This window comes from Mustela putorius, unplaced genomic scaffold (assembly GCF_011764305.1).
Source record: "Mustela putorius furo isolate JIRA1106 unplaced genomic scaffold, ASM1176430v1.1 tig00000854_pilon_pilon_pilon, whole genome shotgun sequence".
NCBI lineage: Eukaryota > Metazoa > Chordata > Mammalia > Carnivora > Mustelidae > Mustela > Mustela putorius.
This window is the reverse complement of record NW_025421496.1, coordinates 6081047-6107122: the sequence shown is the minus strand read 5'-3', so window position 1 is coordinate 6107122 and position 26076 is coordinate 6081047. Positions and strand designations below refer to the sequence as shown.

The 26076-nt window shown below is 43.7% G+C and overlaps 1 protein-coding gene across 1 annotated transcript in view; it reads left to right on the top strand.

The window, feature by feature from the left end:
• PCSK5 (proprotein convertase subtilisin/kexin type 5) overlaps positions 1-26076 on the top strand; it is a 450143-nt gene that overhangs the window by 384799 nt on the left and 39268 nt on the right. Inside the window, 4 exon segments of the mRNA XM_045085372.1 lie at positions 14320-14362; positions 17303-17439; positions 18266-18466; positions 22897-22974. Coding sequence (XP_044941307.1) covers positions 14320-14362; positions 17303-17439; positions 18266-18466; positions 22897-22974 — 459 coding nt within the window.

The window sequence follows — 26076 nt, the reverse complement described above, 5'->3', positions numbered from 1 at the left end:
ATTTTTATTATAATAATGGCTTCATTTCCCCACGAATTGTTTAGATTAAGTATTACCACCGCCTGAGTTCTCTTTTATGGCCAACTTTTTGCTTTCCTTCCGGCAGCATCAAAACCACCAGGATTTGTTTATTGATCTTTTGTTCTCTTTGAGAATGGCTACTAGGAGAAAGGGCTCTCAAAAATTTGAAGAGTATTACCTTTTTCCCAGTAATTTATTGCCCACACTCACCAAACCTACGTACATGCTTATGGGTACACACACATACACGCTTACACCACAGGCGTAGCATTGTTCTAACATGGGACTAGAGGGGTGGATAGAGTCCCTTTGTGCTGGAGACAAGGACACATGCCATTTATTACTTGGAGGAGGGCAAGGAACATAAAAATGTTTCTAATGTTTCACTGCCTTCTAGGTAAATCAGCGTTGGGCTCATAGTACTGCTTCCAACATTCTTCCACCTTGGTCTTAATTTCTAGCCCTCAGATCAGTCTACTCCATTTGAAGCATCTTGAAAAGCTGCGACTTGTGGAGAATGTACTCTGAGGGTCTCTCCCTTCTTCTTGCCTAACCCATCCCCCCCACACGCACACTCTGCACTTGGCAATATGTTTCTCTATCCCTAAAATTAATGCCCTTCTTATTTGAAGTAACACACAGGGTGTTTTTCAAAAAGCTCGTAATGACAGAAGTTGGTATAACATTCACCTGTGTGGGTCTGTCCAGTCCTGGGTCTTAGTAGAAAACATATTTCCTGAGTACTGAGTGTGTACTCCATTCTGCAGGAGACAAAGAAGCCATAAAACATAGTCTTCATCTTCAGAGAACTTAAAACACCAGACTAGTGGTCAGTAAATTGGATTTAGTTTTCGAGCTACCACTAAAGATTTTTTGGTTTTGGTCAAGTCCTAACAACCCTAGATCTCAAAATCTGTTTAGAAAGAAAAAAAAAAAAATGGGAGGAGGTGGAAATTGAACAACATCAAGGGTCCTAAATTCAAATACCTACTGGGGCCAGCCAGGGATTCAACGCCACAGGGGATACCCATCCAGAAGCCATCAGCCCACCAAGTGCTGCAGGCAGAACCTCAAGTATCCAGACTTCCATGAGAAGTCTTCTGACTTCTTTGAATCAGGTATGGGTCAACGTTGTGCTCGCCAACAAAACATTTCTGCAAACCAGTTAGCAGCTTCTGGCCTACAGGCAGAAGATCCACCAGGTCCTTCTTTCTTATTTTATATGATGTTTGGAGTCATCCAACAACTGGCATGCAAACCAAGTATTCAGAAGGGCATATGGACCACGGGAAAGATGGTCACTGGGTCCGTTGGGCCCTCAAATGATTACAAATTGTGTTCATCATTCATCACTGTTTCAGCAGCTCCAAGTGTTATTAATGAAAATCCAGATGGGACTGCTGACTTTTGAGAAGGAGAAAGAGGAAGAACAATGAAAGGAAACAAAAGGCAATTTTTAACAGTAAAGCAGCCCTTCCGGGCAATGGTGTGTGTAAGGAAGAGGAAGAGGAAGGGTTCTGTAGAATCTACCCCCTGACTCTGGAGACTCAGCAACTCCCCTCCCCCACAGCAGTTAGAAGGGAAAACACAGAAGAGAAAGGAGTGATCGAAACACACCTCATGGTCCAGAGAAGCCATCCAATCACATAGGAGAGAAAACATAGAGCGGTGAGGAACGCACCAAACATAGTGAAACTCTCAGATCAAGGGAAACATTTTTGAAGACAACGATTTCCAACATCTGTGACGTTTTAAAAAGGTAGTATCAGAGGCAGAGTCTCCAAATCTAGGGGGAAAGAGAGATTCTCTGGTTGGTGTCTCCTGATTAATGAGTAAAAAGTAATCCAGTTGCCATAGTAACTAGAAGATACACAAAAGAAAACATCTCCTCTTGAAAACAGTCCTGATGATGAATAGTCAGAGTCTTTAAAAATATCTTTTTTAAAAAATGTAAGAGGCTGTTTTCTCTTCCCCCCTGTAAAAGCATATCACAGAGGATGGGGCTGTGTTTGTTTGTTTCCCCAGATAACAGGACTTGCTTACACAAGCCTGAGTTTGCTTACACAAACCAGCAATTTGGGCAAAAAGCAATGACCAGAAAATATGTCTGTTGGAGAATAAATTGTTTTTCAGCAGTTTTGTTTCTGTTTAGGCAGCAAGGGAGACAAATGTTTGTTGTCTTGGCTTTCCTTTCTCCTAACAATATGTTTCACTGGAGTTTCCTTGGATGCTGAGAATGTGAAATGCACCTAAGCAGAGTCAGGAAATGAAGGGTTAGGCTTTCTGTAACCTTCTCTTGTTGTCTAAATGGAGAAGTAATAAAAAATATGACTTCGGTGGGACTGCACGCCGAGTCTCTTTGCCTTCTCCAGCTTGGCTCCCGCTGCCCTGGACACTTATTTCAGGACCAAAGCATTGTTCTGTTTTGCTCCAGGCTGTTCAACTTTGGCAGAATATCCAGAGTAGATTGGAGATTCCAAGCAAGGTCTTGAAATGAAAAATGTAATGATAAAATATCCTGGGGACCCCTTTCTGTAGGCTGTGGAAGGCTCTTAATTGAATGATTTGGGTAAACGGTTGGTGCAAAGCCCAGCTAAGTGTCCCAGGCCCATGGCCTCGATAGACTTTCGCTGATGATGTGATGAGGCTTGTACTAACCAGTAGAGGGGTCAATTGACTTGAGTAGCATGGCAAGGCTGCATAATATGGTCTTTTAGAGAGGGTGTATACATATTTTAAGCAAGGATATGTAATCTTAACTAGACACAGTGTGGAGGAGACTAAGAAATCATTTGGAGTTCAAAGGAATGGAAGTTTCCAAATCTGCATTTGTTCTGTAGGACCATGGACAAGGGACTGAGGTCCCCGAGGGCTCAGCTTACTCATCCTTAACATGAGGAAGTGGGACCACTGTCAGGTCAGAAAACATATGCTACATGTTGTCAACTCCCACCTGTGTCTTCAACACTCCTGACTCCTAAGTGATACAACTCAGAATATAGCATCATCAGCTGCTCAAGCCAAAATTCTAGGAAACTCCATTTCTCCCTCTCCCTCTGGGCTTGTTAAAAAAATAACTCTTTCCAAGACTGAGAACCAATGAGCACTAAGACAGGGAAAGGAGGGGGGGCAGGCTGGCACATAGAGAAAAAGATCAAAGTATCGACTTGAGTACTTATGAAGCTAAAATGGTGAATTCAGTCTCTGAACAGTGAGCTTCCGAACCCTCCCTGCCCTCCCTGCCCTGCAACAAACTTGCCACCTCACTCAGGCATGGAAAGTTCCTTCTCTCAAATTCACGAATCATGGAAAATAAAGCATTCCTCTTTCCATTAAAAAGAAGCAGGTGAATGAGATGGCTATCTAGCTGAGTTCCTGGGACCAGACGAAACTAAGGTCTCCTACTTCTCTGCCATCTTGATTTCCAGAATCCAGAAGTAGGTGAATGAGAAAGGAATGGTAGTTATTTTTCCAGTATTTCAAGAATCCAAACAGAAACAGAGGGGGAAATGCTGTTTGTAAAATATTTGTTGTATCACTGTATTAGTTTCCCAAGGCTCCAGTAACAAAGTACCCCAAAGTGGCTTAAAACAATAAACATACATCTATTTCTTGGTGTTCCAGAGGTCAGAAGTCCACACTCACGGAGTCAGCAGGATTGATTGCTTCTGGAGGCTCTGATGGAGGATCCTTCCCCACCTCTGCCTAGCTTCTGGTGGTTTCCAGCAAGCCCAGGCATTCTTTGGCTTGTGGCTGCATCACTCCAATCTCTGTCCTGATGGTCTCATTACATCTTCCTTCTGTGTCTATGTGTCTGTCTTCATACGACCTTCTTCTATGGACATCAGTCATTGGATTTAGTCACCCCACCCCCAATCCAGTGTGACCTCATCTTAACTTCATTATACCTGCAAAGACCCTATTACCAGGTAAGGTCACATTCATGGCTACCAGAGGTTAGGACTTGAACATACTGTTTTGGGGGACATAACTGAACCCTCAATAGTCACCAAGTCATTTCCACTTCTCACATATTTTCCCTTCTGTCCCCTTGGACCCATCTCCACTGCTACACTTGAGGCCACCCACATAGCTTACCTGGATAATGCAATCATCTTCTCACTGATCTCCTCTGGTCTTTTTCTTCTCTTTCACTCTTGAAATCCATTCTCTATGCCACTATTACCATGTTCTTTCTAAAATTTAAACCTGAACATTTACAACCATCTACAAATCTAAGTGATTTCTCATGATTCTGGGCAAAGTCTGTCCTCCCAAGCATGGCATAGAAGCTTCTTCATAACCCAGCTTCTTATCTTTTCTGTCTTCCCTTCCCTGTTTCCTCTTGCTTCCTCATTACTCTAGCTACCCTAAACCCTTGGCAACCCACTTTGTATCTTTCCTATTCCTTTATTTTAATTCCTGTGTGTTTTTAAGGTCAGGGCAACCATGCTGTATTCTGACAAGATCTTGTCCCTCCCTCTGGGTTGCTTCAAGGGGGTATCTCATGAGCCCTTTTACTAGAGGAATCATCCCCAGAGATTTAGTTCTCTCTGATTTCAGTTCTTCCCAGATGGAAAGAATTTACTCTCTCTCCCTCAAACTCATTTTTCAAGTTCACTAAACCTTCATTTCCTTAAGGAACCATTCTGCAACTGCACTCTGCTCCCCATAAAATCCTGGTTTAGGTATCACCGTATTTCTTCTTAATCAGTAGTTCCCAATCCCATCAGTAACGCTATATAGCTTTCGTGGGAATATTCTTTGCCTTGCTGCATTCCTCCATATACCCTGAGCGCCCTATTGTAGTAGGAATTAGTCATCACTTTAGCCCTAGCAAATAGTCGGATTCAAAATATATTTGTGAAAGAAACCATAGCGTTCAGGCATAACACATAGGACTAGGGCTGCTGAGATGAGTAAGATATATTTCCTGACCATGGCAGATCACTCACCATTTACCATACCCCAACATGATCAGAGCTGCAGCGGCAACACAAAGTTTACCAGAAGCTCAAACAAAGCAAAACAAGAAACCATGGATTCTTCCAGAAGAACTATAGGACTCAAAAGAAACAAATATGGGTGACTGGGTGGCTCAGTCAGTTTAGCGTCTCCCTTCAGCCCAGGTCATGTTCTCCCAGGCTCAGGTCATGATCCCTGAGATTGAGCCCCACATTGGGCTTCCTGTTTAGTGGGGAGTCTGCCTCTCCTTCTCTCTCTGCCCCTTCCCCAACACTCATGCTCTCCCTCACTCTCTCTCTCAAATAAATAAAATCTTTTTTAAAATGCTTCATATTCTTATGACATCTAAGCTCAGCCTAAGTCTAAGTTCCCTTCTGGCTCTTATATTTTATGATTTCAGGTCCTTCCTCAGAATTCTGAAGAACTTTCTGCCACTGTTTTAGTGTCCTTTTGAAATGACTGATGCTGCTTGATACAACAAATTTCCAAGTCCTCTTCTCACAGTATTTTCCTGCTTACATACTATGACTAGGCCTCTTTATCCTTCTCCACAGCCTAAGAGCTGTCTGTTTGATTTTTTTTGGTTATTCTGCTATTTCACTATGATCAATCTTCTTGTAGATTAAAAAATAATAATATATATGTTTATGCTTATGTATGTTTAATGTATGTTTAATAATACATATGGTTAGTTCTTGGGACCAATGATTGGTATCTTTTAATAATTCTGGAAAATTCTCAGCCATTCTTTTTTTCTTTCTTTCTTTCTTTTTCTTAAATACACCTCTTCCCTATTCTATTATTTCTTTTTGGAACTTTGACATATGTTAAGTCTTCCCATCCTAACTTCCTGGTCTCTTACTGCTCTTTCCTGTTTTCTACCTTTTTGTCTCTCTGAATTTTCTATCTTTTCTTTGTATTTATCTTTGAGACCACTGATTCTCCTTCTGCTGTGCCTAATCAATTGTTTAATATGTCCATTCAGTTTTAATTTTGAATTTTTATGTCTTCCACTTATAAAGGTTATATTTGCTTCTTTTCCAAACTGGTTACTTTTCTGTTTTCAAGATATTCCTTTGTTTCCTTAAAAATATTAAATGTTTGTGGCTGCCTGGATGGCTCAGTTGGTTAAGCATCTTCCTTCAGCTCAGGTCATGATCACAGGGTCCTATGATCAAGCCCCATGTCAGGCTCCCTTCTCAATGGGGAATCTGCTTCTCCCTCTCTCTCTGCCCCCCAATGTTTTCTCTTTCACTATCTCAAATAAATAAAATCTTTTAAAAATATTAAACATTTGTTATTTTTATAATCTGTGTCAGATCATTTCAAGATTAGTGGTCTCTGTGGGTCTGATTCTGATGCCTGTTATTTCTGCCAACTTTCTCTCAGAGTGCCTAATTTCCTTGCCTTTAAACTGTGACCAATTTCCTTTAAAATTTACCTGTGAAAATACTTTGTGATCAGAGTTGAGATTACATTTCTCTAGGGAGAATTTGCATTTGCTGCCACCAATTGCCTTGGGATGCTATCTACTTAGGACTACTTTAAATTGAATTTACCTTTTGAGATGTTCCCAAACACACAGATAACATGAATTCAGATGGCCCAGGTGAGATCCAGGTTATAGTTATAGATTCTTAGAGAAGTTTTGTTGTTAGTTTTTAATCTACTCAATGTCAAGGCTAAGACTAGGATGATGTTTTTTGCTGTCCCCTTCTCCAGACAATTTTATTCTTCATTCATCCTTACAGAGAAACTACAGACCTTTGGTTCCCATTTCAGTCTTACATTTTATCTGGCAACCTTAACTATAATAAAAATGCTCCGAATTTTTCTATTCAAAAAGAGAGATAAAGGCTAATTAAGTGGTAAGAGAGAAAGAGAATCATAACTTGGTTTCTTTCAGGCCCCAAGCAAATATTTCTGTGGTATACTAGATTAGAGGTTTATCTATTTTGTATTTTGCCACACTGTGGTTTCTTCTCTAATTAGCTTTGCTAATTACTGTCTCCTCAACAAATTCCTTGAGGGCGGGGATTGCCTTTCTTGTCTGTATATACTCCTCATAATCACCAAAGCAGCGTATGGACCTTCCTACAGCATCAGCTAAGTATTTGTTCATTGCTCCTACACCCATCCGCCTGTTGACTGTTCCTCCTTTCCATCCACCCAAGTACTCAAGCCAGAGCCAGGGAGCCATCCCACTTCCTCACCTCCCACATCATATCATCTGATCTTCTCAATTTTTATCTTTTTAGTTGCTCTCAAATCTGATTTATCTTCATTACTGCAGCCATCGTCTGAGTTTACGCCTAACCATTTCTCCTGCAGTATATTCCTTAAAAGAGTGTTTCTCAAATGTGTTACATGGAATCTGAGTTTTGCAAGATTTAATGGATATAACCATTTCCAGAGTTAAAGAAGTCATTTTCCATGCAGCACCCACGGTGATCATTTTAAGACATTCAGATCACATCGGATATTTTTTATAATGTTCCTCATTACTTTTAGGTTGAATGTAAACCTCTTAAGCCTGGCCTATAAGATGATATTTGATCTGACCCTGCCTGTGACTTTAGCCTTATCTCCTGACTCTCCCTCTCTTTATCCACTGTAGCCCCACTGACATTTTCCATGTTCCTTGAACAGATGAAGCTTTCTTAACCTCTGTCTGAAACACTGCCCTCAGAACCCATATGGCTATCTCCTTGTTACCATTCCCATCTCCACTCAAAGGTCAATTCCTGAAAAGCCCTCTTTCCAACAAACTATCTAAATCAAGACCTCTCATTGCCATTCTCATCTCATCACTCTCTAAGGCTTTATCTGATTTTCTGTACTTATTTATATGTTTTTCTTCTTCATTCATGTGTATTTTTGGAGCTTCTGCTATGGGCGAGGCAAATACTCATGGTACCAAGGTACAGGAAAACAAAATGAAACGACCTGTCCTCATGGAGCTTGAATTTCAGTAGCTGTTTCATGCATTTATTGAAGATTTGCATCTTATTTACATTATGATAATTATCTAATTTTCCTTCTTTTGTCTATTTTCCCTCCAAAATATAAGCTCCAGAATGAAGGAATGAGTGAACAAAGAGCTGTAGTGAGCAATCCTCATAGGCACTCAGCTGTGTAATTCAGCCGTCACCTCCACCTGTTAGTTGGTTGAGAAAAGAATGGGAATCCAGAAACAGCTTTCCTATTAGGATACCATTGTTGGAACCAAAGGACTTGGTAAAGACTAGAGCCCAATAGAGAACCAAGCCCTCTTTTTAGCCAACATTTGTAGACAATGATTTAGATTATTTATTCTGGTCTCTCTACTACTGTGTCCCTCCAGGGGGTTGTGCCCCATTGTCAGCTGTACTATTTAGATTATTGCCAATTCAAATATTTATTCATTGTCCTTGGACACCGGGGAGGACAAAATGATTGAAAATCATCAGCAGTCTCCCTCACCAAGTACTTTGTATCCTAGCACCATTGAACCTTCCAGAAAAATCTTCTGTTTTGGCAAAGCTGGTCAAAGGGTCTGTTCTGTATGTGAGTGTTAATTACTTGAAGCAGTTCTGAGTACAAGGCCTATCTGAATTACATACTTTTTAGTGCCCTTTGGGGCCTCTAACTAGTTGCACTCTGTGGGCCTATAAATCTCTTACCCAGTCATTATTTTTGTGTGGAATGAAGACTGTCAGTGTCTCTCTTACAGATTTGTACAGCGTCATCCAATAACTAGTACATATTTACTCTGGGAAATATGCATTATTGACAACGTGCTTAATTAACTCCCCAAACAATTTAAGTATTGGCTGCTTGTAATATTGTCTCTCCCCTCAAGGGAACAGTAGTACATCTCAGTAGGGGATGGACACTCTACTGACATTCCAACAAGGCCATGGATGCCCATAAAAAGAATTGCTTAAGAGCGCTTGGCCCAATGACAGTGCCTCATCCAGTTGGCAAGTCTTGGGGCAGAGCCAAGAATAAGCTCATTTCCTAGTCATCTGCCTCCTTTACGGAATCCTATCAGAAAAATATTTCAAATTAAAAGTGAATTTTTAAAAAGGAGTTTGTATAAACATCTGCCATGGTTTTAACCAAGCCCCGTGGAAGTCTTGCCCTGGTGATGGAGCATTAGGAATTGCTAAGAAACAAAATGGAAAGATGAGAAATCGGAAGCATGCAGAAAAGCAAGAGGAAATGAAGAGTGTGACCAAAAGACCAGGTCTTTGGGAAGAAGGGTCTGTGGAGAAGCCCATTTCCAGATGTGTGGCACAAATGATGCTTGGAGCTCATAACCTGAGTGTACACATTCTTTCCTTTATAGAATTTTTTTTTCTAACTAAGTCCATAGCACACATTTATTAATACGGAAATATGTACATATACACATAAATAAAGTCAGGAATAACTACTATAACATGCTAGCTTTTTCTTCTGATTTTTGATAGTCCTCTCTGTACATACAGATCGATATGCATACATAATATATACATATCTAGATATGGATTACCTTCCCTATTCACATAGCCTGTCATGAAAATGTTTCCGTGTCATTAAAATTCCAGTGTATGAATGTACCATATTCATACCAGATGAACTTTCACGTTGTCTTTCTTAGCGACATGATCACTGATTATTTCAATCCAGAAAGTTTTCTCCGGGGAACACATTAACATACTAGAGCTATAGAGGGTCATGGAAGGATGAGAAAAATGGAATCAAGCCATATCATTCCAATGCGTTCATTAATATCTATATTTTAACTTATTTGCCGACACCCCCCCCAAAATGCCAGGTAAACAAGTTAATTAAAATCATAAAGTTTGTCTATAAATATAGAAGGGCTGGAAGCTAAGCACAGGAAGTCCTTATATACATGCAGATGTGTGAGCCCATCAGAGAACCAGTCCTTCCAGTTACAACTTTAAGCAATCAAATATAAAACATATTTCTGGAAAGTTAGTATATGATTTATAACCTCAGAGCTGGCATTGTGTTTGGTATGGCTTAAGTTACTCGTCTCCCAAAAGAAGTATGCAAGACGACCCACTGGCCTGGAGAAAAAGATAGAACTTTCATTTGCAATCATTTTATTATCAAATTTTCTACTTATCTTTCTACTATATATTTTTAAAATGTAAAACGTTCATGCACTAGCACACATAAATAATTCACACACACACATACATGCATTGCAGGAACGTACTAAATTTTCAAACCCATGGGGTGATGAATCGTAACAGTATGGACATTGCTACTTTATATTCTGTAATTAGGGAGCTTATAGAATATTTGGGGCTAGAAACCTATAAAGAAGGGGCAATACTCTGCCTAAGTTGGGAAGCACTGGGAAAGCATATATAGCCCCAAATCTGGTTGAGCCTAAAATATAGGTGATTAAGGTTGAAGTCGTGGGAAAAGCCAGCACCCAGGGCGTGATGAATTACAATAAAGCAGCTGCTGCTTTATGGAACATTTAATGGATGTGGCCTAAGAGGTCAAAGCAAAAGGAGCCTAATGAGTCAGCGCCGAGGAGGGACTGAGGTAGGGGAGAACCCAGGAGCCTCCCAAGAGGGTAAGTTTAACCTGCCTGTTAGTCTAGCACCCTAGGCAGTAACTAGTAGGTCTGTGCAGTAAAGGACCATAGAACAGATCAGTTTCAACAGGCAATGGTAGAGGGAGGCCTGGGGTATGGAAGAAAGTTCTAGAAACCTAAAAATGAATCTTGAAAGATATACCACTCTGACATTAACCTTTCCCCCATGGTTTTGCAAAGAGGCCATTCTGCTTTAACAATATACCTGATCCCTGGCTAATTCTGGCTGATCTAGATTATTATATGATAAAGCATTATTCTTTAAAAAACCAAGTCTTTTGTCTCCTTCAGATGAAAAGTAAACATACAGTAAGATTTTAGAAAAAGCAAATTAGAGTCATTTTAGCTTATCTGTATCTTTAATTGTATGACTCCAAGTTTATGTTAACCATAAACAACAAATTCTTTTTCTCTACATATGTTGAAAATTTGGTTCCATTTCAGGCTTAAAAATCTGTCTTTTCTGGTGCGTTTTGTAAGTTACATGTCCATAACCCCTAATGTGGCCTGATCCATCCACATGCAATGGTGAAGGCATAGGAATTACTAAGAACAGAATAACACAGCGCAGAATGTCAGGTGTCCACTGAAGGCAGCCGTCAACACCTCCATGACAAGAGTGAGTTTCTCATGAGCCCCAGCTCTGATAAAACTAAGGAAACCATGGAAAAGTGACACAGAGGATCACAAAGACAGAGGGGACACCGTGGTCCCGCCCACCCCACCCCACAGAAAGGAGACGATAGACATGGGTTTCCTGAAGAAAGACAGGCTGTCCCGTCATCTTGCCGAGGCATCTTCACACACATACTCCTTGGGGGGAATGTGAGCCACCGCCAGAAACCAGTAACTGTTTCTGAAGGTTTTTTATTTTTTTTTTCCAAATGTGTGAGGCTGTCTCTGAATTCTGACTGGTCTTGCCCCATGTCCTCTCGAACTATGTTCTCTCAGCTCTAAAGTTTAACAACACCAAGTAAGCAGTTCCATTTAAACACCCCACTAGGAACACCACCTTTTGAGACAGAACTCTACAATTCTAGCTTGTTTGGACTCTTCTACCCCGAAGCGCCAACACACACAACACACACACACTCACACACACACACACACACACACACACACTGGAAGAGCCTGGAAAATTCACCTTTCTCCTTAAGCCAACCCTCCTTACCATTCAAATGCCAACTTGACTTAGAGTCAACTTCTAGGTTTGCGATCGTTACCTTTCCTTAATCCCAAAACAGCTGCCTCTCAGTGGTCAAGCTAAATCCATTTAGCTTATGTCTGACTTGTGGATCTTCTGGGGTGGAAATTTTTAAAAATAATTCTTATTCTTCAGAATAACCAGTAATAATGAGAAAGACTAATGGGCATTCATAAGCTGTTCTAAGACATATTTCCTGTTCTATGCATTATTCATTTATGCAAACTACTGTAAAGGTACCAAATTCGCTGTGCATCTGGGCTGGAAAGGTCCCCGGACTCAAGACTACATTGGTATGCACATTTCTGAGGCTTGCTTCTGTTTAACATTTTCATCACTGACCTGCTTAAGGGAGCAGAGAGCAAACTCATTAAATTCCTAGATGGGAGGGATGGCCAGAACGTTAGAGAACAGGATTAGAATTTCCCCAGCCCTTGCCAAATTAGCAAAACTGTCAGAGTCAAATATGTTCATCAGAGGCAGGCAGGGAAAAGTAAGCCGCCCAACATGAGCTAAGTAGTAGCCGCTTATTTAGGAACAGAACGGAAAAGGATACAGATGCAAACACAGAGGCACAGCAGGAAATAAACTTATCCAATGGAAGCCCTAGTGTTCTCCAGGGCCTTTACACACCCCCTTAAAATAGCCTGTGGAGACATAAAGGCCCATCTGCAAAAGTTCTAAGAATTTCCGTGAGCTTTTCTTTCTCAAGGCACCTCTAGTTTCAGATTCCTTCTATCATGCAACTAGCCTGCTTTATGGTTCATTTCCCTGTTCAGCTCCGGTCTGGTCGCCCTGTAACAAACCGTGTCCCCACACAACAGACACAAAAACCATTTCCCTACTGTGAGCATATCCTGGCCTCCTGCAGAAGGGTCTGGCTCTGTCCTTGGTTGTCTTGACTCTTGTTCAACGCCTCCTGCGGCAGGGCACAGCTGAATCCGGCCCAAGAGTGGGTCATACCTTGCCAATCCCTGCCAGACTCGGTTTCAGAATTTTTACCTTTTGAAGAGTCTTAGCAACCACCTTCTCCAACCACATCATTTTACACCTGCAGAAATCAGAACCCAGAAGGCAGAGCAACATTCATGCAAGTTCACAAGGCGGTTAAGCCAGGGTTAAAACCCCAAACTAGAAACAGATAGCCCAGTTCCCAGGCCAGTACCCTGTCCAATGCATCATCATGAGGCTATTTCCAGAAGGTTCTGTCAATGTCTGATTAAATGGCAGAGCCTCTTACAGAAATTTTTCCACAATAACTTTTGGTATAAGGCATCAGCCACATAATGTGTAATATACCGTCGTGTTGTCTTGCAACACCCCTCGGAGAGCCCAGGATGAACACCTGGCTAACGACCTGAGCAAGGGGGCAGACTTTGTGAAAACCAAAATAGAGCCTAGAGTAGATGAGAAAGGAAGGCTGTGCACAAAGTTCAAAGGACAAAATTTTGTTTCATTTAAATAAAGTTAAAGGTCACATACGATCCTCATGCACGAGAGGAACATTCTCAAGAGGAGCGGTTGTTTGTCCATCTCCTCTCAGAATGACGAGAACAGAACTGGAGTAGGACAGACACCTTGTTGGAGGCCGCTCTGTGAGTCACCAGAATCGCCAGCCAGCAGGAATCATAGAATTCCCTTAACAACTGGATCCGGGAACCGGCATCTTTCAGGGAGGGTTATGAGGAAAGGAAATTGACTGAGTGACTCGCAAAGCCCTTGCGCTCTCATGAAGTCCTTCTCAGAGCCAACAGGGACACATTGAATCATTGTACTTAATGAGAACAGGACAGTATCTTCAAGAGGTTTGTGAAGTACCCAAAACAAAGCAGACTCTGTATTGGGGGAAAAAAATTGTCCAGATTTCAAAGGAGCCTCCCAGAAGACACTCCTTCACACTGGCCGGCATTTGGGGTAGCTCACGGAAAACCTGCCATTCAAGGTCAGGAGCCCGCTGCCCCTTCCAAATATGCCTTTGTAGACATGCTTGGTGCCTGTCTCCCTCCGTAAAGGCCAGGAGGGGCTTAATGTGGATGCTTTTCAAGCCGCAGTTTGAAGACCAAAGAGCTTGGGACTCTACTTCCTTGAAAATCAGAATCAACCATTCCTGAGACTCTTAGGCTACTATCTTTGAGAAAACTAAATCACAGCATACATCATGCTATAATTAAAAATGGTATAATCTGGAGGCGCCTGGGTGGCTCAGTGAGCTAAAGCCTCTGCCTTTGGCTCAGGTCATGATCTCAGGGTCCTGGGATCGAGCCCCGCATCTGGCTCTCTTCTCGGTGGGGAGCCTGCTTCCCTTCCTCTCTCTCTGCCTGCCTCAATGCCTACTTGTGATCTCTGTCTGTCAAATAAATAAATAAAATCTTTTTTTAAAAATGTTGAAATGTCATTTCCAGGGGTTCCCTTTCATGAAACACCTCCAAAACAGTATTTGTCTCAAGCCACAAATTTTCCAGAGCCCATTTGCCAAATGATGAACTCTTGGTAATTAGTATGTCTCATTATTACAATTTTCTTCCAGATAATCCAGGAACCTGTACATCATGCACTACGGGGTATTACATGTAAGTCTGGCATTTATTTTTTCATGGCACTAACTTTTCTGCAGTTTAAGCAATACTGACTTAATCCTCAATCCAGTGATTAAAGCAAAGAGGCGGGGCAGCCAGAAGCGATTGTGCCCTGTCAGGCTATTAATGAACAATTTTTGGATTTAGCAATAAGAGCCCAGCTGTTTTCTTGCCTCCAAAGGAGGTCCTCTTTTTCTTGGTCCTGGAAGTCACCCAACCTGACACTGGTGTCTAGGAATCTCACCATGGGTTACCAGTTTTCAGACCCTGCAGTTCATGGACAAACCTTAATGACAGACCTGATCCCAAGCAAGCTATTTCCAAACATCTGCATAGAGACCTTGGCCTTAATGGGAGTGAGAAAATCCAGGATGAAGCCAGGTACTTTGTGAGCTCTGAATCACTCCCTGGGTAATGAGAGACACAGAGCACTAGGGTAAATGAAACACAGATTAACAGACACTGCCAAAGTTCTCCAATTCAACACTACAAGTCAAAGACGGGAGGTCTCCATGTCACCTCCCCTTCCTTTCTTAGTTGGCCTCCTAGGGCACACGGTTCCTATCTTGGAAGAAAAGCAAAGGTAGGGGAGAAGAAAAAGAAGGCCCGGATAATACATAAACTACGTAATTCTTCCCTGTGACACTAAGAACCGGGTGATGGCCTCACCCACCCCCAGTTCTTCTCTTCACCTTTCCACAAACTCTCTTGCCAGGACAAGAGATTGACGTTACTCTCCAGAGGAAGAGACTGAAGGTCAGAGAGGCTGTGGGTTTCCTCACGCTACACCACAAGCCAGCGGGGGCGCGGGGGTGGGGGGAGGGCATCCAGGTTCAGGTCACCGCAACTTAAGTGGGCTGGTTCCTCCTGTTACCACACTGCCTTTCGCCTCTAGCACCTTTGAGGGATGGTCGTGGGTAGAAAAGATGCTGAGAGGTCAGGAGCTTGGGAGGGAAAGGGGAGCCCAGAAAGCTGAAGCTTATCACAAAGAATTAATTAGCCTTATCATTACCTAAGCTTATTGTTTTCATTCAACTCTGGGAGAGTAGCCTGATGCTCTCTATCCGAACTCTGTCTGTGTCTCCACATTCCTGACCCACTGATTTAAATTACTGCTCCATGAACAGGGGAGGAGGGACGGAGAAGAGGCCCCAGACATGATTGCTGCAGGGTAGAGCAGACGAGTAAAGGAGCAGAAAGCCATCTGTCAGCACGTTCATAGCTGGCCTTTACCCACCACACAGCCCGCCACAGACCACCCCGGGCAGAGACGAACAGCAGACATGCAAACACTCTTTGGTGAGGACACATGGTCGGGGGCACAGAATGTTCCTCAAAGAACCGAGGAAGGAGAACTTACTCAAATAACCACCATGCAGAAGTGGGTGAGGGGGGAAAAAAAAGGCGTAGGTGAGGAATTCTCCTGTTAGGTCCTCATTCTCTGCGTCTCTCTGGTGTAACTGCATCCTTCCTCAAGCTGACAAGACAGCGCAGCCCTCCACCTGCACCTGCTTCCCCTGTCCCCACCCTGTTCCACCTTGTAGCCAGCCCGATGAGCCGCGCCTGCGCACCACTGGCCACTGATGAGCGGGTCCCATAAAACCCTTGGAGAAACAAATCCAGGAAGGAACAAGCCCAGTACCCCTGGGGGTAAAGGACGCCATGTTTGTTTCCAGAAACACACAAGTATAACCCTATAGAATGTTTTGTAACTTTGAAGATATTGAATAAAACATTGTATCATAGAAGGTGCTAATGAAGAAATACAAAGCTTTCCGTGGATACTTCGGTGATGCTATGAAATTCACCAAAGGGCAAAGGTCAGCCCCTTCAAACAGGCCCCTAATTCAGTGGAGTCTGGAATACAACATTTGGGGTGGCTGACTGGCTCAGGGGGCTAAGTGTCTGCTTCGGCTCAGGTCATGATCCCTAGGTCCTGAGATCAAGAGTGTCACATTGGGCTCCCTGCTCAGCTGGGGCGGGTAGGGCAGTGGGGTTGGGGGGGGGTTCTTCTCACTCTGTTCCTCCCCCACTTTGTGCATGCTGTGTCTCTCTCAAAAATAAATATGTAAATAAAAATTAAAATTAAAAAAATAATTTTAAAAAAATGAGATACAACATTCTACTGTAGAATGAGAAGGGACAATATCCTTAAAAATATAAATACATAAAACCTAAGCCACTTCATTCTTAATATTAACAATCTAGCTTTTTAAAACAAAATAATTTAAAAAAAAATCTAGTAGACATTTTGGTAAGTTACTTGAACTCAACACTGAGCTGTTTCCAAACGTCCATGTGGAGACCATGTCCTTAATGGGAGTGAGAAAATCCAGGATGAAGCCAGGTACTTTGTGAGCTCTGAATCACTCCCTGGGTAATGAGAGACACAGAGCACTAGGGTAAATGAAACACAGATTAACAGACACTCCCAAAGTTCTCCAATTCAGCTCTACAAGTCAGAGATGGGAGGTCTCCACGTCACCTCCCCTTCCCATTGCCATGTGACGGAACGAACAGATGTTCAAATCCCAGGCCTGACTTTGACTATGTATGGGACTCTGAGCCCGTTACCTCGAGACTCAGTTCCCCTATCTAGAAATTAAAGACATAATAGCTACCATCTGGGAATCGAATGGAAGCTAAAATGAGGACTTCATGCACCATCAGTACTCCATAAACACTGGGACCCCTTTCCTACTACCCTGCTCTTGACAGCTGCCCTGATGTTGGGTCCTCGGGGTCCAGAGGGAAGTGGCCAATGACGTGTTTGGTGAGCACACAAAGACCAAGCTTTTGTCCTTGACACCCAAATATCTGTACCTGTTAAAAATGACATGTAGACAGATGTCAGGATATGAAATTCTGGTGGTAAAGAGAAACAATGTCAATGTACCTCATGGAGGAAACTCTGCCTCCTCTCCTACCCCCTAGGTTTGAACAGCACTGCTACAAGACCTGTCCTGAGAAGACCTACAGAGAAGAATCCGAATGCAAAGCGTGTGAGACCAACTGTGGCAACTGTGACCAGCGTCAGTGCTACTGGTGTGAAGAGGGCTTCTTTCTCCTGGGTAAGCCTCAGGTACCACCTGAGTGGCGGTACAAAGGAAGGACAAGGCTCCCGAGCCCCCCCCCCCCAAAATGAGAGCACTCGCTTGACTGGTTTCACACTCTTCCTGTGCCTCTTGTCCAAGGATGGATTTTAATTTGGTTTGAAAATGAACATTAGCAATGTATTAGCAATACTTCCATCTGCTTCTATTACTGAAGTAGAGTGCCTGTCGCTCATTCATGTCCGACATGTCCAAGCTGATGGATGCAAGAATGACGGGGGCGGGGGGGGGGTACGTTGAAAGTAAATGCCTTAGAACGAATCACCTAGAATATTCACAACCATGACTCTTTCCTGGGGACTTAATCCACACTATATATCCCTAAGCACTGTAAAGATCAACAAGATCCTTTTGTCTTCAGTTTGGGTCTGATGGTTGTGAAAGAACCATTCTAAGGGTCTTCCGGGGGAAGGACTACCGGCCAGAGGCTCCCGAATTTTTGCTGGATCAGACCCCACTGACCTCCGTGGTTCTACACGGAGATTTGTTTGATTCGTGCTTCTCCAAGGCCCTGAGAATCCAAAGTTCTTTACTTAATGCCCTTCACCCTTCACCCCTGGAGCAAACTTACATGCTTGGTTAAAAGCAGACTGACGTGTTGGATTGAAGACATGTTTCTTGGTGGAAATAAGCTGATGCCAGTTTGGTTTCTTTAAAAACAAATGCAAACAAATAATGTTCCTGAGGTTCCCCTTGGCCTGTTTAGAACCCAGCCTTGCACAGGGCGCCCAGCAGAGCCCGCCAGGCACCCACCCCCATGCTCCCTCTCTGTGTTCTCCCACAGACGGCTCTTGTGTCAGGAGATGTGGCCCTGGCTTCTACGGCGACCCAGAGCTGGGACAGTGTGAGCGCTGCCACCCGGCCTGTGAGACCTGCACCGGCTTTGGATACCAGCAGTGCAGCAGCTGCAGGGAAGGACAGCAGCTGCGGCAGGGGACGTGTGCGGGGCCGGCCCAGGTCCAGGTGGAAGGGAGACTCGGGAATGGTATGTGCGGGAGCGAGAGAGAGAGAGAGCAGGTGTCCAGCCACCTTCTCTGTCGGTCTCCTTCCCTCCCTCTTTAACCCTTGCCTTTGGGATATCCTGAATGAGATGAAGGCACGACTGTGAACCAAAGCTTGGAGTCGGAGAGGGGAGGAGGCTGTGGTTGGTGGCTGTCTGACTTGGAGGGAAACCCGAAGTGCAACTTAATGGTTGGTGTGGCCCGTGAGTTCCTGTTTGGTGGGGGAGAGCTCGGAGCAGGTAAACAGAGTCATGGAGGAGAATGGCCCAACGACCATTGTCTCAAAGTTCCAGAATAGCTTCTACCTAAGGCAAAGGAGAAAGACTGGCAAAGGTGGGCTTTTTCAGTCACACAAGGAAGAATGACCCTTAAGAATTAGAACTTAAGCTGAGACAACCCATCTTTCCAGCTGCTGCTTAGAACTTAGCATCATTCAAGCTTGCCTTTTAAAAGTCCCCCTCCAGGGGCACCTGGGCGGCTCTCTCAGTTAAGCAATGGACTCTCGATTTCGGCTCAGGTCATGATCTCCATGTTGGGAAATGGAGCCTAGAGTCCAGCTCCCTGCTAAGTGGGGAATCTGCTTGAGATTTTTCCTCCTCCTCCCCCAGGGGCTCATGCTGCCTCTCAAGTAAAATAAAATAAAAGTCCCCCTCCAGCTGCAGATGGGGAAAGTGGGGGTTTGGATGGGGGCAGGAGGGAGGGTGTGGGAGCTTGCTGTCTAACACTAAAGGCTTGTGTCTGCTCATCCCTACCTGCGTCTTCCGTATGGACTTCCTCACACTGGAGCCAAAGTCACAGACTTCCTTGCAAGGTAGTTGCAAGCTCCAATGACCTCTCTGTGTCTCCAGGGGTTAAAACACAAAACCCTCTTCCTACTGGAAAAATCTGACTCACATTCTATGAAGAGATGCTCACGAAAACAAGAGATGCGCTCCGTTTATTTCGAGGCAAGGATTTATTAAAAAGGTCACTTCAGTACAGCAACAGTGGAGGTCTGCTCAGGATACGACTTCGAAGGGCTGGGGGCAGGAGAGAGGCTCTCGCTGGGTCCACGGAGGGACATCCATGGCGACCGTCCACCATGACCGTGGCACATATGAGACTTAAAGGAAAAGCAGCTCAGGGACCATCACAAACCCAGCAGCCAAAGGACACGGAGAACACGGGCCAATTTCAGAGACATAGCTGGGAAGAAAATCATTCACTCCAGACTGGGATATCTTCCGTGAATTATAGCTGGACCCAAAGGCTGAACGCGGGTTTGTCTGGCATTCAGGCAGTTAAGAGACAGCGCAAGCCAAGAGGAAAGTCGTCTGGTGCTGTGCTCCTAGCTCAGAACATCTGTATTTTATCTGGCATCCAGATGATGAAAAGGGCCGGAGAGCCAAGAGTCAGAGCAGATTTGATTCCCCAAATGATTACACGTCCCTTTCAACTGGACTACGCGCTCTACAAGCAGAAATCAGGCCTTGATTGTTCCCCTCTGTCAGAGCACCACACCCAGCCCTCTGCATTTTCTACTATCAAAATATAGTGTTTTTGAAGAAGGGAAGGAATTAGTCCATTTGGGGATTCAGCACTAATAAGGCATTCGGGAAGCAGATGCGAATGCTTCTCGTGGCCAGACAAAAGCAATAAAGTCAATGGCACGGCCGCACCTTTCTATGATCTAGGAAATCAGACATGCAGGCTACTCACAGGGAAGAAGGACTCGTTCTTCACGGAGCAAGGTACGGCTGGAGCTCAGCTTCCCAGGCAGAGTTTAGACACCACTGAGGTAGACAGTAAGTGAGAAATGCACTCCATGAAGTCCCAGACTCGAGTATTGGAGCCAATGCCTACAACTGTACCCTGACTTCTAGCTCTTAAAACAACAAGCAAAACAAACAAACAAAACAAGATTGGGGGTATAATAGGTGGGCAGAAGTTTCCAGAAAACAGTCGCTAATTAGCCACCCCTTTACGATGATGCTAAGCAGGTTGCAGTCATCCTGAGTCAACTCTGTGGGAGCCCAGACAATGTACAGAAGGATTTGGAAAGAACAGAGCTGCCTAGGTGCTCTCAGCAAGGTGGTGCTGTGCTTTTCAACACGGTTTTGGATCCACATAAGGAAGGTAAAACGGGACAAACTTCAGTTCACCCACACCACCCCCAGCGGAAACAATCAGCTCTTCTTTGCTTCCAATGACTACGACTGCCTCCATTGCCTGTGCCAGCATGTGGGGAGGAAATAGCCTTAAAATAAAAATCCAACTGGACTTCACCGAACCCCTCTCTTAATAAGGTGGCTGCTCAGAATGAGAGGACCATCATTCTTTGTTAATTTTGCACACGGTGGGACCACCTCCTGCCCCAGTCTGAGGATGGCGAGTTCCCTACACGTTGGACCATGCCCGGCAAGTCCTTCAGCCAAGGCTGAGTAATGTCCAAAGATGGCCGCCCAACTCTGCTCTTCCTGCCAGCAAAGAATCACTCGCACCAGAGTACGGATCCCTCCCAGATCCCCTGTCCTAGTCAGTAATATCCTCTGGAGATTCCTAGTCCAATATCCCCACGTGGCAGCCACAGACCCAATGTGAAACAGGCCACTAATGACTAGGGCATAGTGACCAGGGCGTCACAGGGTGACCGTGGGTGAAAATGTTGGGGCATTCAACTGCCTTCCTGAAACCACTGTTGGGAATGGAAACACTTTACTCTATGACTGTTAAATCATTTGGATTCTCTTAAGTGGTTTTCCTCCTGGTAGTGCCGGAAAGTCCTAGGAATAACTCCCGCACATTTCCCCTACCCACCTATTTCCGTCATCGATGAAAACCGTGTTTGTAGCAGGCTCTAATGACATAGTCCGAGGGTAGTTTAATCTACAAAGCGCAGACGCGGGGAATTAACTTTTTATCTTTGACCACATCCTAACAATTTCTCACCAGCCTGTCTTTTGATCTTGATTCCTGTGCCCTGAGGAAGCCTGGACTCCCAGAGTCCCTCACGAACACTGAGCCATGTGCAAAAAATAAATCGCAGCGGTGGGGAGATACATTGCCTGTGTGTAACTGAATCTTCGAGAGCTTTAAAGATGCCACGAAAATCTGATTTTTAGAAGGACTTTGTAGATATATACAGTTGCCTCACTTAGAAATGAGGACCTCATTTTTATTTAATTATCCAATCAGAACTCAGTGAAGAAAACCCGGGACTCTGGATGAGGAAATGACTAAACCTTTGGCCCACAGGATCCCTGAAGGAACCACGCATCTGTACTTGCCTTGATTGTAAAATACCCAGGAATTTCGATAGGGGATCATTAAACCATCGGCTATGATGGGAGTATTTACCACGGAAATCAGCAAACACTACAAGTCAAGTTTTTTGTTATGTTCCAAAAAGCCATTTTACCGGTACACCACTGCTTTGACCTCAACCAAACTATTTTAAAATCCAAATTAATTACAAAAAGTCTCTCTAGTGGATATAGGCTTTAGAGATAAGCATACCAGGATTCAAACCCTGGCTCTGCTCTCTACTAGCTGTGTGACCTTGAACAAGTTACTCATTCTGTCCGAATCTTAATTCCCTCGACCATAAAATAAGAACATGGAACTACTTCAGCCAAGGTCATTCTGAGAATCAAATGCGAGAACACACATAAAGCTCCCAGGGCTGAAGAGGACACAATAAAAGTCAAACTACTCCCCAGCTCTTTAATGCAGGAAACACTAGTTCACTTTCAAAACAGTCTTCCTTGTCAAAATCAGGTATTTTGGGGGGTGTGCTAGATTGGGGAAGAATAGTCCCGAAAAGAAGGCAGCAAAGAGTGGTAGCTGAGATGCCTAGGAGCCAAGCAAAGTCCTTTACATCCTGTGTATAAAGATGTCCATAGCAGCTCCATTTATAATAACCCCCCAAAATTAAGTGAATTATGTTTCATCCAAATACATCACCCATTTAAAACAGTGTATACAAAGACTTTTAGGAGCAAGAGAATATGCCTATAAAATTTATAATATCAAATTCAGGGGTGCCCGGTGGCTCAATCGGTTAAGCATCTGCCTTCAGCTCAGGTTGTGATCCCAGGGTCCTAGGATCAGGTCCCACATGGGGCTTCCTCTCCCTCTGCCAGCCGCTCCCCACCCCCCGCTTCTGTGCTCTCTGTCAAATAAATAAATAAAATCTTTTAAAAAAATGCAAAATGTAGGATCGGTACTATATACAGAGAAGACATAAATGATTTCACACACAAACACATACATGATTCTACTCCCACATTCAATATGAAGATGGGAAACCCACGTGCTGATGTCTACCCCGCATTTCTGGGTGGTAAGGTGATAGGCAGCAGTAACCTTCTTTATCTTGCTTGCATTAAAAAAATGAAACGCCTTTTTTTTTTTTTTTTTTTTTTTAATAACAAAGAGCCCGGGCCCACTGAAAGCCCATCTTCGGCGAGGAGCCTTCCACAGAAGCGACTGCGGAAGTTTCAAATCAAAAGAGGTAACAGGGTAATAGGGAAAAGACCATCACACCAAATCAAAAGCCTAGAAACCAACCTGAGAATCTGAACTATAAGGAGCAAATGGGGGTGCGGAAGTCCTCAGACAAAAACAGAAAGAAGGTGGTAACCACAACTTGGTGCTCAGAGGCCAGAGACCGGGAGGAAATTCAGCTGAGAAGCTTTCTGGAACATTTAAGGGCGTTCCTGATGTGCTGACTGGTTATATCTGGAGAGGCTCTCAAGAAAAGCCTCTATCCTTGCAGATCTGTAATAGCCTGGAAAAGCACCTTTGGCTTTCTTGGTCACTGCTGTAGTATTTGAAATAGCAGAGATTGGGGAAAAAAAAAAAAACAAAAACAAAAACAAAAACTAAATGGTCACCAACGGTTACCAGTTAGAAAAATGAAGTTTGATATACCCATGCAATGGAATGCTGTGGAGTCACAAACAAGAATGAGGGGGTTCTTTATGTGCCATGCCCCCCAAATACATTATTACCAGAAACAAAACAAATGTGATAAACAAGGTGAATAAATACAGTTTATATAGAAAGGATGGAGGGATGCTTTATGATATATTCCCTTTCTTCAGTTTTTTTATTTTAACTGTGTGAGTATTGCTATTTTAAAGTTTTAAATAAAACTCCTGTTTTATATGGTTTAGCTATAGTCATTTCTAAAGGACAAGACACTACATTTTCTTAGTCAAGGTGTTTTGTTCTTTTTCCCTTTGAGGTCTTGTCCAGTCCAGAATTTCTGGAGTGGAAATAAAAGAAAAACTATGATGAAAGTCAAATACTTGTGATTAAGTCACTAATCTTTTAGGATAAAAACCTGTGGCTGGCAATGATCCCTTGCCCACACTTAATTGCTGTTAACTGTGTACAGGGCACCCTCTAGTGGACATACACTGACATTACAGAATTTTTGTATCTAGTGTGTCCCAGTAAAATCACAAGCTGCCAGAATGTGAGATGCGTAATTATAAATACATGTGTAGATATATTACAAAAATGTGAGAAAATCCATTAAAACTCATTTCTAAATAAAAACTTTAGTATAAAAATGATAAAATCGGGGTGCCTGGGTGGCTCAGTTAAATGTTTGCCACCTCTTGCTCAGGTCATGATCCCAGGGTCCTAGGATAGAGCCCCACTTCTGGCTCCCCTGTATGGGGAACTACTTCTCCCTCTTCCTCCGCCCCTCCCCTCCCCTCCACTCTTGTGTGCTCAGTCATGTGCTTTCTCCCTGTCTCAAATAAATAAATAAAATCTTTGGCGCCCCTGGGTGGCTCAGTGGGTTCAGGTCATGATCCCAGGGGTCCTGGAATCGAGCACCGCATCTGGCTCTCTGCTCAGCGGGAAGCCTGCTTCCCCCCTCCCCCGCCTGCCTCTCTGCCTACTTGTGATCTTTGTCTGTCAAATAAATAACAAAAATCTTTACATAAATAAAATCTTTTAAAAAAAAAAAGATAAAACAAAAAATTTCAAACACTGAGTCAAAAAAAATTCAACCCCTGGCCTAGACATATAATAATATTAAAGACTGTCAAGGTGTCTGGTAAATATTATTTTGCTATTATTTTTTAAGAACTGCTCTCAGCCATTATGTTTTTTTCAGTTCCATTGAAATACAATTGACATGTATCATTGTCACACTTAACAAGTATAATGTGATGGTTTGATATATGTATATATTGCAGAATGATTACTACCATAAGGCTAACACACCCACCACCCCCAGTTACCTTGTGTGTGTGTGTGTGTGTGTGGCGAGAACTTTTAAGAGCTAGTCTCTTAGCAACTTCCCCATATACAACAGTATTAGCTGTAGACACCATGTACTTAATCATCTTACACCTGGAAGTTTGTACCTTTTGGTCCCCTTTCACCCATTCCCCCACCCCACCCCCGACCCCTGGCAACCACCAATCTATTTTAAGAGTTTGGTTTCCTTGTAGGTCCATGTACAAGTGAGATCGCAGAGTATTTGTCTTTCTCTCTCTGATATATTTCGCTTAGCCTAATGCTCACGATTTATCCATTTGTTCCAAATGGCAACATTTCCTTCCTTTTTATGGCCAAGTGGTGCTCCTTTATACACATACAGCACATCTTCTTGATCCATTCACCCAACTATGGACACTTCAGTGGTTTCTGTGTCTCAGCTCTTGTAAGCAAGGCTGCAATGAACATGGGAGAACAGGTGTCTCTTCAAAACAGTGATTCCATTTCCTTCAGTTACATACACAGCGTGGAATGGCTGGATCGTGGGGTAGCTCCATTTCTCATCTTCTGAGGACCCTCCGCACTGTTTGCCACAGTGGCTCTCCCCACTTCCAGCCCCACCAGCGGTGCACAAGCGTCCCCTTTCCTCCACGTCCTCACCGACGCTGGCTATGTCTTCTCCAGCCTTGCCCGGCTGACGGGTGTGAGATGCTCTCACGCAGCAGTTTTGATCTGCATCTCCCTGGGGATTAGCGAGGACTGATGTTGGCAAGGGACACGTTGCTCACTCTGCCACCTTCTCTTTTGGGTTAAGTGAGGCTGTCAGGTGAAAAAGGCCTTCAGGGAGACAGTTGGTCTTGTGGAGCCTCCTGTTGTCTTTTGCGGGAATCCTGCGCTGGGCTCTGCTCTGCCCAAGGCTAACTGAGCTCTTAACAGCTCTGCCAGGTAGAGTACAGCAGTGAGTCAGTCTCCTGGAAAACCAAGGCATGTTTCTCCTCCCAGACTAGGAAGAGAACTGCCACTTAGCGTGGTAGGATGATCCTTTATGTCTATACATGTGTATCTACCTCCATGCCAATCTGTCTACCTCCCTACCTGGGGATCTAGTTTCCTCAGTAGCTAATCTCAGCAGCTTATTCACCATGGCACCTTCAGAGAAACCAAGCACTGCCTCCCAGGGCCACTCCAGGTATGGAACAGGGGAAGAAGAGAGAGAACTAAAGCGGAAGCTTGGGAAATGGGGGGGTATGTACCCAAGGAGGAAACGGGGAGGAAGGAAGCAGAAGGTCTAGCATTTACTGAGCCGCTGTGTATGTGCGTTATACACAGTTTCATTTCGTCCCACGACAGTTCTATAAGGGAACGATCATTGGCT